The 18922-nt window shown below is 35.6% G+C and overlaps 1 protein-coding gene across 1 annotated transcript in view; it reads left to right on the forward strand.

Moving 5' to 3' along the window:
* Positions 1 to 18922, forward strand: part of Atu (Another transcription unit) — a 75732-nt gene that overhangs the window by 55827 nt on the left and 983 nt on the right. Inside the window, exons 8-9 of the mRNA XM_089094721.1 lie at positions 4915 to 5165; positions 17197 to 17342. Coding sequence (XP_088950847.1) covers positions 4915 to 5165; positions 17197 to 17342 — 397 coding nt within the window. The remainder of the gene's footprint in view (positions 1 to 4914; positions 5166 to 17196; positions 17343 to 18922) is intronic.

Here is an 18922-nt window from a genome sequence, read left to right on the forward strand (position 1 = left end):
ATTGCTGGGTTTTTTAGTCCCCTACATCGTGGTTTTGCAGAGCACCCCAGCGCCCGGTTAAATCGTGTTTGTTCAGCCCGAACTAAGTTGCCAGAAAGCACGTTTTTGGGCAACATATCATCCATCAACCATAAACTGTGACTTAAGCACGTTGATCTTTCTTTCATTATAACCATGGAGAGCGAGATTGAAGTGCATTTTTGTTGAGCTTTAGGTTTGATATACGATCATTCAAACAACCTCCTAAAACCTTACTTGAACGATTAAACGCTGCCCTTAAATTTTCCTTCGAGGGAAAATTTTCCGGTTCCGGCTTTGTCGTTTGCTAAATCCTCATCAGAATGTTAATTTCTGATGGGGTTAGTTATCATGTTAGGTAGTTGACTGGTCTGAATTTGGTTCTGGTGTTTAGTGCTATTGTTTTCTTTTATTTCCTACAAATGTGTTATTTGGGACACTTAAATACTGCCTGGAGAGTCTCAAGTTGGCCTAACATTTTTTGGTCTGATTTTGTCGTTTGCTGAATCTTCATCAGGATGTTAGCTTTTGGTTTACGTATTCCATTTCTTCAAATTTCAAAATTAGGATTATTAAATTCTTTATTTTATTAGATTATTTAATTTCGTTGATCATACTTATTACAGAATAAATTAATTTAAAAAAAGAAAATATTTTTCTTAATTTCATTCCTAATCTGCTATGATCATTTTAAATTACCCCAAATCCTGTGAACATGATCGGTCATAAATCTTTTGAATCATTTTTGGTCTTCAAATGGCTCACAGAACTAATAGACTATTTGAATTATCCTACCATTAACTGTATGCCTATCTACCTTAGTTCTGCCTCATGTTGGATGATAGACGTGATCATCAACAAGTAAAATTAATCATTTTTATACAACTCTGAAAAAGTTATGCTAGCTTTGCCGCTCACGGAGACTATCTGTCATGGCTTTACTCTAATAAACCGTGGCTTGGCGAAGCTCAAGTCCTTATTTACTTCCACTAAGTTGATCAACTTCAGAAATCCAACGCAATAAGAAATATTGCGCGACTTCCAAATTCCTATACAGCATTGCTGTTAGTCAAATAAGAACTCAAAGAACCCGGAATTAAAAGGAGTAGCCTAACTAATTTTGCTGCTTCACAGATGTTTTGAAAACGGCCTTTTTTCTTATATAAGACGCAAATAAGAACTCTTTCGTAAGATTTTACTCCCACAAAAGGTTGTGTTATCAACTTATGTTTAAGTAAAATTAATAAGTCATATTTTTCTTATCCTTTTAGTCACGTGACCAAATTCGCCATAATTCGTATTGTAGATAATTGAATGATTTAAAATTTGTCTCTTGACAAAATTCAATTCTAACGAATCAAAACAGATTTCAATGCAGAAATTATTCACCACCTGTATCAGTACCCCGTGGGGCTTGATGACACTACGTTACTGCTTAGTCTGGAGGTAAAAGTGTAAATTCAGACAGTAATTTTGCACACATGTAGTTAAAGTAAAAAAGAAACTGTATAAAAGATGTTTGAATATTACAGGCCTATGTCATACAAGCTACGTTAAAAATTATTCCTTTCTAATTTTAATTTTATGGCTTATACAAATTGAGTTAAAAAAGTAATACACAATGAAAAATATTCAACTATTCAAAGCGATTTGATGCGGTCGAAGTCGTTCTACCCCATAGGTTATTATAGGCTGCAGCCGGGAGGCACCGAAGTTTGAGAGGCCTATCCTTAGTTTTTGGAAGGACAGCTAACCTTAATAATTTTGTTATTAGAAACCAAAGACTGGCAGGATTGATACAACAAATTTGGGTATATAGGAGTGCGGTTTTCGATGTTAAAAGTAAAGATCACCACCCAGTAGTATCTAGGGTTATTTTAAAGCTGAAATTTAAGGAAGGGTATCTACCTTCTTGGAAGTTATAACGTTGGTAGGCTAAAGGACGAGAATTTGAGAGGAACTTTCGAGGAACAGTTGAATGCTAAAGTAGCGAGTCTGAAATCTGATATAGTGAAGATAGATAGATTAATTTTAGAAGAATAGTTTGTGAAGTCGCAGATGGTGTCTTAGGGAGGAAAGTTAAAAACCCAGCTAGGAATATTAGTGTAAATGCATTTAAGTTTAGTAGAGAGGAGGAGGAGCTTGTACAAGGAATATTTGAGTCATAGATCATGTGAGTAATGTAAGGAACATGGAGAAAGCATTAAAGCATGAACTAAGGAGGTGTAAAGTGAAGGCCATGGATAAAATTACTGAAGATGCAGCCAGACGGCATAATAGTAAAATACTGTACTGGTATGTTAAAAAATTGAGAGGGAATAGTCAGTCTGGACTTGTCCCAGTTCAAGATAGGGACGGGACCATAATTATTAGTAAGGAAATAGTTAAAGAGAGATGGGCAGAATATTTTGAATATGTGCTAAACCGTGATTAAGTTAAAGGAAAAGATATAGAAAGAATGAAAGTTTTTGATGCTTTGGAAGTGAAGGAAGATTCATTGTGTGATGCTGAAACCGCATGCTGTGATGTGTCCCATTTCTGAACCAAATTTTACATATTGTATAATATTTATGCTGTGATGGTAAACGAGTTTTCTAAAATATAATGGCTGTGAAATTAAAGATAGATTACTAGATTATGAATATGATTTTTGAAAAGGGAAAAGTATCTAGCGATTTTAGGAAAACTTTTATTAAACCCCTCTATAAGATAGGTGATGAGAGTGAATGTGATAGTTAGAAAGGCTTGGTTTTTTATCGAAAGAAAATTACTTAGTATGATGATACTTCTTAGACCTAGAGATGCTGAGATATAGTTTTCGAGAGGAACAACATGGCTTTAGGAAGAGAAGAGGATGCTCCAACCAAACTTTCGCTCTTAGATTAATATGTGAGAAGTAGGTGAGTCAACAGTCCCCTGTAGTCCCTAATTTTATAGATTATGAGAAAATGTTGGACCAGCCGATAGAAGACCTTTAGGGAATATGCTATCCTTTTATGGTATACTAGGTAAATACATTAAAGTGATTGTGCTATGTACGAGAATAATATTGTTGCGGTTAAGGAGTTAAGGAAAGTTTAAGGTTTGGGTTAAGGAAATAAGGTTAGCAGATGATTTCATATTGAATCAGGAGTCAAGGAGGGTTGCATTCTATCCCTTTCTATATGGATAATTTTGATGAAATTTCCCTTAAGGAGCACAGCGAAGGCGATGGGATAATATGGAATCAATTGGGGAAGTAAAACTTTCCTAGACTTAGATTATGCTTATGATTTGAGCATCCTAGATGAAAATGTTAGCAAAATGAATGAATATTTGGAGGTTTTGAGGGTTCAGGGTGCAAGAATACGTTTGAAAATTAAGGTTGAGAAGACTAAGTTGCTAAGACTGTGAATAAGTAAAGGAGAAGACGTGATGTTGGGTAACGAGAAGATTGGTCAAGCGGACAGCTTCTCGTACCTAAGGCAGTGTTATTAGTAAAATTGTTTTGAGTTAAATGTTTACAAATAGTGTAGTACCTTATATTGCACTTAGCTTAAAATGAAAACATGCTTTAAATTAGGAAATCTTAAAATATTATGGTACAATGAATGAAACTCCTTATTTCTGGCCCATTTTGTAATAGTTGAGGGGCCTCAGCCTGATAGGGGTCTCAATTTGAAATTCTTTTCAAAGCCATTTTCTGTTTTGCAGTCTTATTTCTGTCTGCAAAGGCAGTTTTTCGTCGGATCTTTCCAGTTTAGTATTTTCTCTCTCTCCTTCGTTTATCTTTCCTGTTTTCTCTTTTCCTAGTGTTTCTCCCTTTTGTTTTCCCCCCTTAATTATCGTTATTATTATATTTTTTTTGTTTACTGTATGCTAGTGTTTATTCTCTTTAATCTTTATTTCATATATATTGTTTGATTAAGGGTAATATTTATGGTTCTTTTAGTGCTTTATTATTGTGTTGTTATTATTGTGTAACAAGCCAAGTTTCTTGGGCCAAATAACTTTTTTACGTTTGTAATAGTTTTTTAGTATTAATAAAATGATTGATTGATTGATTGATGATTATTCCCATATTTCGATAAAATATTTGATTAACGCCAATTTCTAGGATAAGCGTAAGGCCCTATGCTCCATGTGAAGGAGATCTAAATTTCGTCGCGGGAACCTGCAAGGTCTGAATCCGGCCCTTAATGTCGTAAATCGAATCGTTATAATCAGAAGTTACTGTTCCTTGGCATAAAGCTTTTATACTAAACATGATAATGTAAATCTCCAATAGACGTAAACAAAGATATTGTGATACGCTTAGGACGTTGTTACCCTTTTCATGTGCTTCTTATTTTTCATCATTTCCCAGAAAGGTAGGGATTTTCTGTTTAGGAATCTGGTCGATTGGCTTCTAAACAATCAAAAGATGGAAGAAGCTGAAAAACTCAAGCTGCGACTTAAGCTTAGGTCGCCTGCATCATGATGACAGAATGTTTCTTTTGTAAGTCGAATCTGATCAGTGCCAATTTTCGGGTGATCATATCTGTTCATTAGGCAAGGAGCTGGATGTCGGTGACAATCTTTTTCTTTTGAAAGCTGTTTTGGAAACAGATGACCATGCAGGTGACGTTTTGAAACGGGGACCACGATCACGCTAGATGATCTGTCACAAGAGTTGAGTGATACTCGGCTTGGTTTTCCTGCTCAACGACTTACTTCAAGCGAACCAATTAGATCGATTTGATTTTACCCTCTTCCCTGGTACTCGTGTTTATGATGGCTACCTTGTCATACTTAAGTGAGAAAGAGAAAAGACTGTTAAGGTGCAACAAGAGGAGCCTTTTTTTCTTTTTTTTTCCTTTTTCTTTTTTTAAGTATTTGACTTTTTTAAGTAGAATGTGACCAACGTTTTATTTCTAGGGTGACCACCATCATCTGTTTATTAGACAAGGTACAGGGCTGCAAGGACAGTCAGTTTTCAAGACAAAACTCAGCTTTCGTCCACATTCTACTGACTCATTTACACATAGAAAGATGACTCTTTCATTGGCTGATAGGTCTACTAAAGGCTCTACCATTAAGATGTTGGATGTTGTTGGTTCAAATCCAGAGCACGAAAAGGAAAAGAAAATCAAAGAAGCCGAAGATAAACTAAGGGCATCTCTGAGAAGGTGAGTCATTTCATCGGCGCCTAATTTTTGTCCTTTAATTTTACTTATAAATATTGTTAGACATCTATCCAAAGATCCTATTTTTATTGATATAAACTGTACAAATTTTATGGTTTTAACTTTTTAGGGTTTTCTTCTGTGATTTGGTGTATGGTTGGTGCGCTAGACTTGAAATCCTTTGTCCGTGAGGACAGAGGTTCTGCTCCTGCTTTCGCTGGTTATTTGGTTTGGAATGGGGTGAGTGGCGTGACTGTAAGCTCAGCCAGAGTCGAACTAGCTCTAAATGGGTACCTAGAGAAATCTGGGGATGGTAAACAGGAAGGGTGCGAGAAAGCATAGGATAGATGATCCTCAACCACCCATTGCATTTCCTAGTGGAAGGGCCGTGAACGGATATCAGCACCGCCGGTAGGGACTATAAAGTTCAGTGCCGTATTCTTTACCTTTTAAAGTTACTGGTACGATCACATTCAGGATCCTCCTGGGCCATGTGTTGGACGTCGCTTCTATGAAGCATTTAAGTGTTATTACATTTGGTATTATTGTTATTGAGTGTAATAAAAAGGAAGAACCTCTGTATTGTGGAAAATTGGAGTTTTTGTAAAACACCCCGTGAAAATTAGTTGTACACAGGCCAGACCCTTAGGAAGAATCAGACCCTTAGGAATGATAATAGCATTTTTAAGGCACTATTTTGAAATTTTTCCTGGCGAGTCGGACCAATTTAAGGAATGACAAGCTTAAAACACACCCCAGTGTGCTTGTACTCCACCAAGAATAATTTTATTTATATGAAAACACTACTAAACTTAGGTATAAGTAAAAAAAAAAAAAAAAAAAATCTGATGTATCATACATTTTTAAAGAACGTAACTTTCTGGAACAAACTATTCCACGTAGGCAGGATTTAAATAAAGCTCTTGGTGTTTACGCCTCAAAACGGTGTTCACGTTTGAGAAACACAGGAAAGGCAGTATTTAGTATCCAAACTAACATAGATTTTTACCTCATCCAAGAAGTAATTAGCGATTGTGGCTTAGGAATTTTTTTTATTCAGTACCATCCCCCTCCCCCTCTTCCACCACCCTACAGAAAATATTGCTTTGGTTGTTAAGCCCCTACAAAAAGCTTAAAATAATAAGCTCCAGCCCGCACATACCAGAAGGGGGGAGAGGTCTCTGGGTTTGTCAAAATATCATTATCTTGAGAATTTCGACGTGTTCGTTAGTCGATAATTCTTATGATTTACCTTCTCTTCTTCTTCTATTTAACAGCAGGCGGGCTTTTCAGTAAAACTATTTAGCCCTTTTCCTTTTGCTTCACTCTGTGGGCTACAGAGCTACTGGCTTGATTGCCTCATATTTATTAAATATATTAAGATATCTTTCAGCAGATCTTTCGACTCTAGGATGTCAAATATAAGATGATAGATGTAGATTTCTATGCTCTGTGTGCAGGTATAGTTGGATAGGCTCTTGGCTGATAGTGGGATTTTGTGCTGTTTGAAGTATTTTAACAGTTTAGAAAGCAAGGTATGTTGTGCAGACGTCAGCATATTACATTCAAATAGGCAATGGTCAATTGTTTCATTATTCATATTACAATGCCTGCAAAGAGGTGACAGGGGAATTGAGCCAATTGAATTAGAAAGCTTATATGATAATGCAAGGAAATTTAGTCCATTTGTTCCAGAACGAATTCTATGATAAATTTTAGAAAGATACTTTTTGGGAAAGGGGGAAAGAATAGGATTGATCTTATCAAAATTAATATCTGATAGCCTCCATCGGTAAATATCTCTAATTGGGATTGGTCTCCCACTTGGCTGGTCAATATTTATAGCATTTTTTGCTATTTCATCAACCCGATGATTACCACTTATGCCAGAGTGGCTAAGAATGTACTGAAAGTAAGTTTTTATGCCACTTGAAGCAAGATTATCAATAATACTGAGACAATGATTAGTGTCAATGTCCAACTTATATTGAGGAGCTGAGGCCAGCAACTCAAGGCTTGATAAAGAGTCGGAATAGATGATAATATTATTCGAATTTTCAATCAAAGGTTGGTTTTGCTTAAGGTGTTCTAATGCCATGATTATGGCATTTAACTCAGCAGACATTATAGATAAATTATTAAATAATCTCTCGCCCATTGCAATTTTCAGGTGAGGAAGGAAAACACCACTTGCAACCTTCTCATTCATTTTTGACCCATCAACAAATATTTGGAAGTGATTTTTATAGGTAATTGTATTAAGTTCTGAAAATTTTTTTTGCAAATGGGGGTTAAATCTTTTTTCCATTTTGAAAATTCAGTATTTATTATGGGAAATGACCTATTCCATGGAGGGAATTGGGGGAAAGTAGGTGCAATAGACTTTGCTGGTACAGGGAACTTCTTTTGAATATTGGCATACTCATCTGCAATACCTCTGTACATGGCTGGATTTCTTAACCTATTATGTAATGTGTGTGAGTTATTTGATTCTATTTTTGTAAGATGTTTTATCAAGAGAAAGCTATGTCTCTCCCTTATTGTTGTCAATCCACTCTCCATAAGCAGAAACTTGGTGCTTGTGGGTTTCCTAAGACCAAATATGAGACGTATTATATCATTTTGTGATGTTTCAATTTTTTGCATCTGGGTCTTTGCACATGCACCATAGACGATAAGCCCATAGTCAATATGGGGTCTTATATGTGATTTATAAAACTGGAGTAAGGTTTTCTCTTTACAACCCCAGGGTGTGAAAAGAAGTTTTTTTAGTATATTTGCTTTTCTATAGCATTTTTTTATTGTGTTTGAAGTATGGAGGTGGAAATTAAGTTTTTGGTCAAGCATGAGACCTAGGTAATTAATATTATTATCTTCTGGAATAGTTGTTTTATTTAGAGTTAGTTTTGCATTAACATGGTTTCACTTCCGGTGAAATTGGATTATTTTTGACTTGGTGGGTGCAATGGGTAAATCTGAATGTTGAGAGAATTTTTCAAATTGGAAAAGGGACTTTTGCAGATTTGACTGTGCTATTTGAAAGGTATTGCCAGATGACCATAGCACCAGATCATCAGCATATTGTAGATTCGTGTGGGGCAGGTTGATGTCCCAGAGATATAGAGCAAATAGGAGGCAACTGAGGACTGCTCCCTGAGGTAGGCCTTTGGATATTATCTTTTCGAGTGAATAGGCTGAACCAAAACAAATAATGAAACTTCACAATTCTATGAAGGATTTAATAAAAGATACTAGCTTAGTGGGTACTCCAAGGTTTGCAAGTTTATTTAAAAGGATTTGGTGGTTCACATTGTCATATGCCCCTTCAAAATCTAGGAAAGCTGCCACTAGGATATTATTTTTTGAGAAAGATTCATTTATTGCATTTGTTAGCAAAATGAAAGCATCTGTTGAGGAGTGGTATTTCCTGAATCCAGTTTGAGTGTGTGGGATCATATTATTTTTTTCAACAAACCAGAGGAGTCTGTGATAAATCATTTTTTCTCCATTATTTTCCCCATCACAGGTGTAATCATTATGGGCCTATAAGACTCAGGGTTATCTTTTGGTTTATTTTTCTTTACGATTGGTAGGAGGGACGAACATTTCCATATATTGGGGAACCTAGAAGATGCCCAAGCGTGATTATAACAATTTAGCAGTTCTTGTTTGTATGAAGGTGTGAGATTCTTTATCCATGTAGGGTGTATATTGTCATAGCTGCTGCTAGTTTTTGGTCCTAATCTGATGTATTGCATTATTCAATTCCTGGATTGAAAATGGATTGGTTATGTACTCGGATCCTGGGCGTGGTTGGTAACTTGGGTTCATGGGAATTGTGGACAGTTTGCTTTGATTATTTGATGTTAGCTTATTAACAAAAAGAGTTACAAATAGGTTAGCTTTTCCATTATCATTGTCATAATGGGTATTATTATGTAAAACCTCATATAGGAGTGGGTTGGGGGAAGTCTTTTTCCCACAGATGTGGCTTATGACTAGATGTATAATTGGCTCATGCGTTTCTCTGGAGAGATTATTTGCAAAATTATTCCAGTATTTATATTTAGCATCTATTATAGACCTTTTTAGATTAGATTCTGCTTGTAATTTTTTTAAATATGTAGTAGGTGATGGTTTTCTTATGAATCTGTCCTAGCTGCCTTTTTTATCCTCCATTTATTTAGGCACTCATTTGTCCATCATTCCTTAGGAATATGTTTAGGGAATGTTTTCTTAAGTGTTGTCTTGGGGATAGCATGATTAGCTGTATTTATTAGTAAAGATGTCAAGGCTTCAGCATGTGAGTCAACTGTTTTGTTAGAAATGCATGAACTTTGGGTGAAACTTGTAATTTCATCATTTAGCTTATTTTGGAACATAGACCAATCTGCTTTAGTGTTGATATATTTGGATGTATGAGATAAAGTTTCAGCAGGTTCATTTAGAGAGCAAACTATAGCAAAGTGGTCAGTACATAGACTATCAATTTTATTTATGTAAATTTTGTTCAAAACATTTAATGACACAATTTGTAGGCAATTGTGGAGAATCTGCCACTTTTGGGGTTGAAATATGTGTTCAGGTTTGGAGGGGTAGCAACAGCTAATTCATTATTATTTGAAGTCATATGCTCATTGAATTTACCAGCTTTATTTGCTGGTTTATTCCCCCACAAAAGGTTGTGGGCATTGAAATCACCACAAATAATGATATTTTTTAACATATTAGAATTATTTATATAATTAAAGAAATCCTTGGCATCTTTTGTTTGGCCATTAGGGTTATAAAAGCTTATTATGTAGGTTTTTGTATTATTCAGCCAAACACTGATACCAATAACATCAACATCATTTGCAAAATCTGGAAAATTGATGCCACAAAATTTATATTATTATTAACTAATAAAGTTACCCCATCTCCTTGTCTCTCTGAAGATCTATCCTTTTTCAGGATAGTATATCCCAGAGACTTAATTTGTTGATTTTGGGTTAAATGAGTTTCCTGGAGGCAAGCAATACTAATGTAATTATTATGCATAAATGATATTAGTTCATTTAGCTTATTATCTGTGAGTGATCTTACATTCCATTGGAGTATTGATATATGTTGTGTTGTTGATTTATTCTTCATATGACTGTGTATCAATGTTCAGCTTTCTTAAAAGTAAAGCAAGATCTTTTTTTGCTTGAATGAGCATATCATCTGGGATGTAGATTTTTGCCAATTCTGCAAAAATTTTTGTTTTCTGTAGTTGATGTATGTTCATGGCCTGAACTGCATTACAGTTTAGAATGAATAAGCATATATTTGGGGATTGCATTTTTGGTTGTGCATCCTGTTTGTTGGTTAAGGGATTGATTCCTGGTAGTATTTCTGGTTTATTTCTTCTTGGGAGGGGGGGCCAGGCTGACCTCATCTCACCGGACAAGGAGACTTGTTGGCTTGGTGATTCCTTCTGATAGGGATTTGAGCGAGGGGGCTTAGAAGAGGGTGTTTTATATGGGGTGCTGGATGCATTGGGGGCATTTGACTTGGGGGTTTTGGTTGGTTTCATTCTAGGCTTTATTTGTTATTATTGGGCAGCATTTGCTTCCATTGCAGCGAAGGGGTATGGGATGGCCTTCTCTGTTGATATTTGGAGTGTTAGAGCTCTTTTCTTGTATGCAGGGCATAAAGATTTATTTGTAGATTCATGTGGGCCTTTGCAATTGATGCATGTAGGCTGAGTGTTGTTGCAAGTTGTCAGCTCTTTAGGATGGAAAGATTTACAATTACTTCACTCTTGGAGAATTTCATTGCATTTGTTTGTAGTGTGTCCCAGTTTGAAACACTTCTGACACTGAATAGGCTTAGGTTTGTATTCCTTGTGTGGTTTGATTTGCCCAAATAGGAACAATTTTTCTGGGATATCAATTTCATCCTTCAGTGTGAATAAGAAGGATCTACTAGTTTTTAGGCCATTAGAGTTAGGTTTTCCAAGTTGAGTAACATCCTCAACTGGGATTGTGTTTCCAGCCCTATCTGAGAGGCCTTCTTTTAACTCCTGAGTAGATATCTCTGGGGGAACATTATAAACTACAATTTTTGTTGGTGATTGTTTTGGGTTCCAATTAGATGCAATAATTGGGGTATTCAGAAGGGATTTCAGGTTAATTAATGTATCTGCTGATTTCTGATATTCTACAGCTATTAGCAGAGATCCATCACGGTTAATGTTAAGAGAGAACATTGATTTTAGCAATTTAAAAATTGTAACTCTTATTGCAGTGATAAATTTTATCTCAAAGGGGGTATTGGGTTTAATTTTAAGGTAAATTCATAATTTTTTGGAGGGAGGATCTTGGACAGGGAGAGGGGAAATCCCTGTAATTGGGGAGATTTTTGTTCCTTTTTTTAGAGCTTCTAGAGAAGACCTCTTGAAACCCATTATCATCATTTATGGTTGCATTTGGACCTACATTTATCATTGTCGTATTCTCCGAATTGGAGCTATCATTAGAACTTTCAGATAAGGTGCTTGACCAGCCAGGATGGGTATCTTTCACTATGGAATTTGATTTGGGATCTGGGGGGACGTTTTTTTTTGGAGGACTTCTAAACATTGCCGATTGGAAAAAGCATTAAAAACAAATATAACACTAAAAAAAGAAGGAAAAATATATTATACAAAAACGTCTGCACTATACTATGGGGAGGATAAATACCACAGTATAGCCCTGAGGATGACTTGAGCAGGATAGGTTTGGTACAACTGCTGATTAGAAGCGATAATAATCACAAGAAAATATATTTCGATTTTCTTATAAGGTTGCGGTTGCTGTTGACAAGACCTTCTTGTCGTTTTTCTTTTAATTTTCCTCCCTTTCTTCCAAAATAAATCCGCGTGTACATGTCTCGGCTCCAGTCCCTTAACAAACGAAAATTGCCACAGTGTATTTATACCATGCTTTAAATTATTTAATCGACTAGTAATGTTTCATACTTTTTCCTTTTTTATAAAAATTATACTTATTTATCTTATTTTTGCTATTTAAAATATATTTTTAAGTTTTGAGTTTCCACGGCCCAAAAATTTCCCCCAAAAATTACATTCGGCGATTTTGTTTAATATTTTGAGACTGCTTTGATTTTATATTTTTCAGCTTTCCGTGGCTTAATTTGATATGCTCGTTTACTCCCTTTTGTTTTATGTTTTATTTGTTGTGCTTTTTTAAATAGGAGATTTCACCTATTGGAGACTATCAGTCCATATTTTTTATAATAAAACAGAAAATCGCGAAGAAAGGACAATAAACAACCAGTGAAATACGTAGATTACAATGCAAATACTTCGGTCAAGACCTCCGCTTGACCGTCCTTAGTGCAAAATAAAACTGATAAAAAACCCATGTAGTACGAAAGGAGCTAAGAATTTTGCAAACTAAAAGACTTATTACTCCACAATGTGTAAATTATTTCATCCTAAAGGTTGTTCCGCTCCTAAATTTTACGGTCACCCAAAAATCCACAAAGATGGAGTTCCTCTAAGCCCAATTGTGGTTTCTTATAGCGCTCCGACTGCCAGTTTGGGAAAATGGTTGTCAACACTTTTTCGCCCCCTTATGCAAACGCAAACTTCATACATTAAAAATTCAGTTCACCTTGTTGAAAAATTAAAAGACCTTTAAATAAAAAAAGATACGATTTTGGCCAGTTTTGTTGCCATTTCTGTGTATACATCTTGAGATATTAAAAAATCTAGATTACTTCGAGCAGAAGTGGTTAAGAATATTCTCGATTTCACTCCGTATTGCGCAAGATAAAAAAAAAAAAAAAAAAATCAGGAAACACAAATTCTCAAAAACTTAAGAAAAGACCCACACATCATTATCACCAGGGCTGACAAAGGAAATAAAATTGTTATCCTTGATAAAAATTTCATATAATAAAAAAGTTAGATATTTTATCCGACACCCATACTTACAAGCCTATAGATTCAGACCCCACCGATAAGTTCACCCGTGTAGTACGAAAAAAGCTAGGAATTTTGCAAACTGAAAGACTTATTACTCCATAAATGTATAAATTATTTTATCCTAAAGGTTGTTCCGCTCCTAAATTTTACGGTCTCCCAAAAATCCAAAAAGATGGAAGCTCCTCTATGCCCAATTGAGGCTTCTTATAGCTCTCCGACTGCCAGTTTGGGAAAAATTCAGTTTGAAAAAATTCAGTTCACCTTGTTGAAAAATTAAAAGACCTCGAAATAAAAAAAGATACGATTTTGGCCAGTTTTGATGCCATTTCTATGTATACATCTTAAGATATTAAAAACTGTGAACTGGCGCTTCGAAGGAAACTAGAAGATAATTTGACCAAATGGACTACAAAACACTGAATATAAAAACTATTATGCGTCTCGTCCGTCTTTGAAATCGTTCCTCCTCATATTTCCGATATAATAACCAATTTTTCACCCAAATTATGGGTCTACCGATTGGTACGAGCCTTTCTGCTTTGAAAAATTTTCCTCTGAAACACCGGTTCTGGGGTCGGTTTGTGGATGATGTTATTTCTGTTTGAAATCATGGAAGGGAGTCGCTTAACTCCTTCTTGATTCATCTAAACACGTTGGACTCTAACCTTCAGTTCACTTTAGAAGTAGAACATAACCACAAACTACCTTTTCTAGATGTCTTAATTTTCAATAAGTCTCTTAGCCTTCAGTTTTCTATTTATAAAAAGACTACGCGTAACGATAAGTGTTTGTATTTTTCCTCCAACCACACTCCCTGCATAAAAAGAGGAGTAGTTATTTCTTTGGTAGACCGAGTAATAAGAATATGCTGAGAGCCTCATATAGTCTCAGAATTGAATTATATTAAGGCCATTTTATTTTGCAATGGCAATGGGTACCCCATAAAAATACTTGAAACCATTATCGACAAAAGACGAAAAAAGGCAGAAAAGAATGCATCAACTCCACAAACCCCAACATATATCGTCCCCTTGGTGGATGATAAGGAACTTTTCACTGTTCTACCCTACATTCCAAAATTGAGTGACAAACTGAAAAGAATCCTTAAAAAAGATACGCTTAATGTAACCTTTAAAAATTCAAATACGCGCTGAATTTGAACTTTATCCATTAAAAATGTTATGTTGGTTTAATTTATGTTTCGTTTCAAATTGTTCTATTATGCACTAGCTTGACACAGTAATATTTATATTGGTATTTCGTGCAGTAGCATCAGTCATAGCACCCACAATATCCAAAGTCGGTAACATCTTCCCTAGTTTCATTCATTTCGTCAACGTCCTCCTTGCCTTCCAATCGATAACTTTCACTTTTACCTCCATGATCAATGTTTCTGTGGCAGTCAAATTCTGTTTTGAACCTCTGCAAATATGGGGCCATATGCCGGCTCACAGACACCACATCATCTCTTGAACTGCTCTTTTTCCATCATTGATTTATCATTGATATTAATTAAATTATGGTTTTAATTAATGGTAGGTTATTAACAGTAATCTCTAAATCTGTGGCCACCCAGTTATGTGAATTGCCATACATTGCGCTTTTCCGATTTCAATAAATCAAGGAGGAAAATGTCATTTAATTTTTTAGGAGTAACCTTTGAGGGAGGAATAAGCTCGGGCCCTGGGATTCCATTTGAGGTGGATTCTGTTGTCAAGGGAGTGCAACACGAAAATCCATGAAAAAATATATTTAAATAAGGATTAAATTGATAAATTGTTGTAAAATATATCTAGTAATTGATTGATTAATTAATAATTGGCATTTATAAGCTTGATCATTTAGCAAAATGCTAGGAATTAATACGTCCTAATTGGCTTCCCTTGTCCTAGACACGGCATGCGTCTTGTCGCCCCCGAGCAGGGGCATAATTTGCTACGAGGCAGGGGGCAAATGCCCCTCCGAGACATCGGTTTGCCCCCACTCCCCTCCCTCAGACCCCAGTTCCTCTCCACCTGAAATTTAGTTTCTTAAAAAATCTTTTTAAAACTAAGATAAGCCTGCACAATTCAAGCTTTAGCTGCATAATTCAAGCTGCACAATTTTGGCTCATTCTTCAGTTTTAACCGTCATTTTCAAGTGATTTGGAAAGTCAAGTCAAAATCACGCAATTTTGACGAAATTTCGCCACTGCCGCCGAGACACATTTCTTGTGCTCTTTGACCATTTTGATCAAAGTTCCTCACATAGGGTTTTGATCTTGAGATTTGCAATTGAACCCTCTCCCAAGTTCATACGATTATTCGTTCTGTGCGACTGGGGAAAAAAAAAGAAAACAAATAAGGCATGGTAGACATATCGCTATTTACTAAGTCTAAGCTATTATGTAGAATATTATAGCTGCTGCGTACAGCATTTTGATTGATCTATTGGATTTGTTTATGATCATGTGTCAGGAATTAGTTGATCGGTCCAGTGGCCTAAACTATTAACTGAGGACTTCATAATGTTTTTGGATACAGAGATTCTGTTTTAAGTGCATTTTTGGCATAAGGTTGTCAAATTCCTTGAGTCTCTAAACGACTCATATATAATTCCAAATATTCTGCGTTATTCCTTTATTTAGATTTTTATGTGTTAATTCAGTTTTAGTTTTTATGTTGATTTTTTTTCTTATCCTCATTGCTATAAACTAACATACAGCTTTCTTGAGCCTGCTTTCTTGATATCTATTTTCCTTACATAAAGCATTAAGTTTTCGAATCTTGCTTCAAGATATAGGCAAACACAAAAATTGGACCAAAATTTCTTTTTTCTGGAAAAAGTTGGACCAAAATTAATGTTTTTGCGCACCTGCAAACATAGTTATCATCAATACTTCGTAACAAACTGGATTGCAGAAGAAATGCTAATAATTTCAAATATTTTAGAGTCAATAAGCAGCATTGTTGGTTACAAATAAAAAAAAAGAAGAAAGTACTAACATTGATAATGAGGTACAAAATTGGTAGTAATTTACATAATTACATTATTGTCTATTGTAATTTTGTAACCAGCTGATAGATTTGTAAGCCCTTGAAGCAATGCAAATGCTATTAGTGAATGTAAATTATAGTGGTTTCATCTTATATTTCACTTCGTGTTTGTTTTACGTCCATACGTGTAGCAGATATTTCAATTACGAGAGGAAATGCAAGAAAATTCATTCGAGAAAAGGGATAGTATAATATTATTTATGATTACGACATTGATACAATGGGTTTTTCCTTACTTGAATGAATACATCGGCGTGATTATTGCATTGTAATATTTTGAAAATGAAAAAAAAAGACTTTATTAACAAAATATAGAAAATTGATAGGTATTTTTAGTGAGGTGAGAGGTTTCATTTTACGTATTCACAGCTAGATATTGTGGCTAAAATCAGCAAAAATATTCTGACAACAAATATTTAATTTAAGTGTAAGAAATATAATTTTTTTTTCAAAATTAACGTTAAATCAGCTGGTAACCTGGTTCATTAAAGACAGGATTGTACAGGGGACCAGGGGCATAGCTAAGGGGGCATTCCCCCATCCCCAAGGCGTTGACACGCAGTGCTGACGCCTTGAACTTCAGGCGTCTTAATTCAGCTTATGCGTCCACTTTTGTTGGCACACTGGACGATTTTGTCGGCACATTCTTTATATCCCCCCCCCCAAACTCAAAACCCTAGCTTCGCCCCTGCAGGGGACAAGAAACTGTTTCTGTAACACTAGTGAATCCAATGCTAAGGCTCCCTTTGGCTTGGGTGCCGTCTTACTGCTTGCCGTTCTTACTTACATCTATGGTAATCTCACCAAGAGGTACACCCCTGCCCCCCTCTGCTTGATTGCAGTCTTTGAACTTTTATATTATGAATTTACTGAGCAACAAAAGAAGACAAAATAAGGCATCGAAACTTGCGCTTTGTTTGCAAGAAGCTTATTTTTTAATGCATTTCGGAACGTTTTTTTTTTTTTGCAATTTTGTAGGCGTTTCAAGTGTCCTTGGTGTGTTGTCAAAATAATAAAACATGTTTTCGTACGTTATTTTCAGGGAATCAAAGCAGAAGAGGGTCCGTGAACGGTCAGCTATGTCTCGTGGCTTGAGTGGCAACTATCTGGAAGGGGTTGCGGAGTCTGAGGAAGAAGGAGCAATCTCATTGTCTGCCATCAAAAGCAAATATAAGAAAGGGATTAAGGGTAAATTTGATTATTTATCCTTCTGTAACCTCATTCTGCTATTGAAATGGTTGGGGGAAGGGGTACTGGCCCTGTGTGCAACTGCAAAGGCTTTTATCATGGCAGCTCTTTATGGGTGGCAACAAATGTTTCAAACAGGAAAATAGTTTGTCATCGAGTTTTTTTTTTATCTTGTTACAGAAGCAACAATTTGACTTTATCGACGGCTTTTACGGAAATTGTGGACTCGGGCCGGAATGATGAATGTCTCAGAATATTTTTGAAATTTGCGCATAATTCTTGCCTTGGGCCAACAAGGATGGTTTTCGCTAGTAATGGAGTCAGAATCTAGAGTGCATGCGTTGAAGTGGAGTTGTATAATCTTTATTAACAAAACTATCTAAAGTTATGCAGCCAAGCTCTCGTTCAATCGAGCCATCTTTCTTCTTTCGAATGGAAAGCTACGTTCTAGCAGGCAAGCAGATAGACATCAGTTCCAAATCGAAGCTGAACTAGTGATTAAGATGTGCGACGATTACCTGGCCCCATCTAACAAAAATAGTGCTTTTATTTGCTGCTTTCTAAGTCATAATATTAGAAAGTTGGCCTTCGGCAAGAAAATCAAGTTTTAAACCAAGGCAGATAGATTTTTTTTTTCAACACTGATCAGTGGTACTTGATGAGTTTAGCCAAGTTTATGACATCAGATTTTTCGTACAAAAAACTTGTCAGTACGATACACCATGTTAAAAGTTTGCAAAAAAAGTTTGCGATACACCATGTTAAAACTCCCGTGTCGGGTATACATTCGAACAAAATCTGGCTCAAATTTTAAGACAAGGGAGGGGCTTAATTGACTATTATGCCTCATTGCCATGAGGGGTTGGCATGTTTTGCTAGTTAGTATACCTGTTATTTGCTCCCGATTCATTTGGTGGGTATACAAAATTCGGTTTTAAGTCCACTACGGGGAGGGACATACAAGTAAGAATAGGTTGTTTGAGAACGACCATCTTTTGGCTTAGGGGTTAGAAACTTTTTCAAATTAGTCTACATTAAATTTTATACAAAGAATTGGAAAAACAGAATTCAAAGACAAGTGAGGGAGCTTATATTAAGAATCGGTTTTTTAGACCATGATCGCGTCTTCAGGGATGAGGGGCAGAGTCATTCTACTGACTAGTGTACATATCTTTTATTAAGCAGTGTCTATCCATAGTTGTGTAATTAGGAAACGCAACATATACTTTTATAGTACCAACTAGGTAAAATAAGATTATATTTGAAGTTTTCACCTATTTCATGAGATATGTCATTTAAAAGGTTTTCGAGTGAAACAATTTCAATTTTGATGTTCATATTGAAAACAAAGAATTTAGATTAAAAGTTAGAGACAATTTAAAGACTTGAAAGTAACATTTGGCTGTTAGACAGCGGTCATCTTTATCAATGAGGGGGTTGCGGATTTTCCAAGTTGGTATACCTATTATTGGTTCATGATATGTATTTTAGGCTAAGACAAGTAATTTTAATAATATAGAAATAATAATGTATCAGAATGAAGCAGTTTCGCAATTATTATAGTAAAGAGTAGCTGAAGC

This window comes from Artemia sp. Qi Xiang Cuo, chromosome 9 (assembly GCF_049724085.1).
Source record: "Artemia sp. Qi Xiang Cuo chromosome 9, ASM4972408v1, whole genome shotgun sequence".
NCBI classification, from domain to species: Eukaryota; Metazoa; Arthropoda; class Branchiopoda; order Anostraca; family Artemiidae; genus Artemia; species Artemia sp. Qi Xiang Cuo.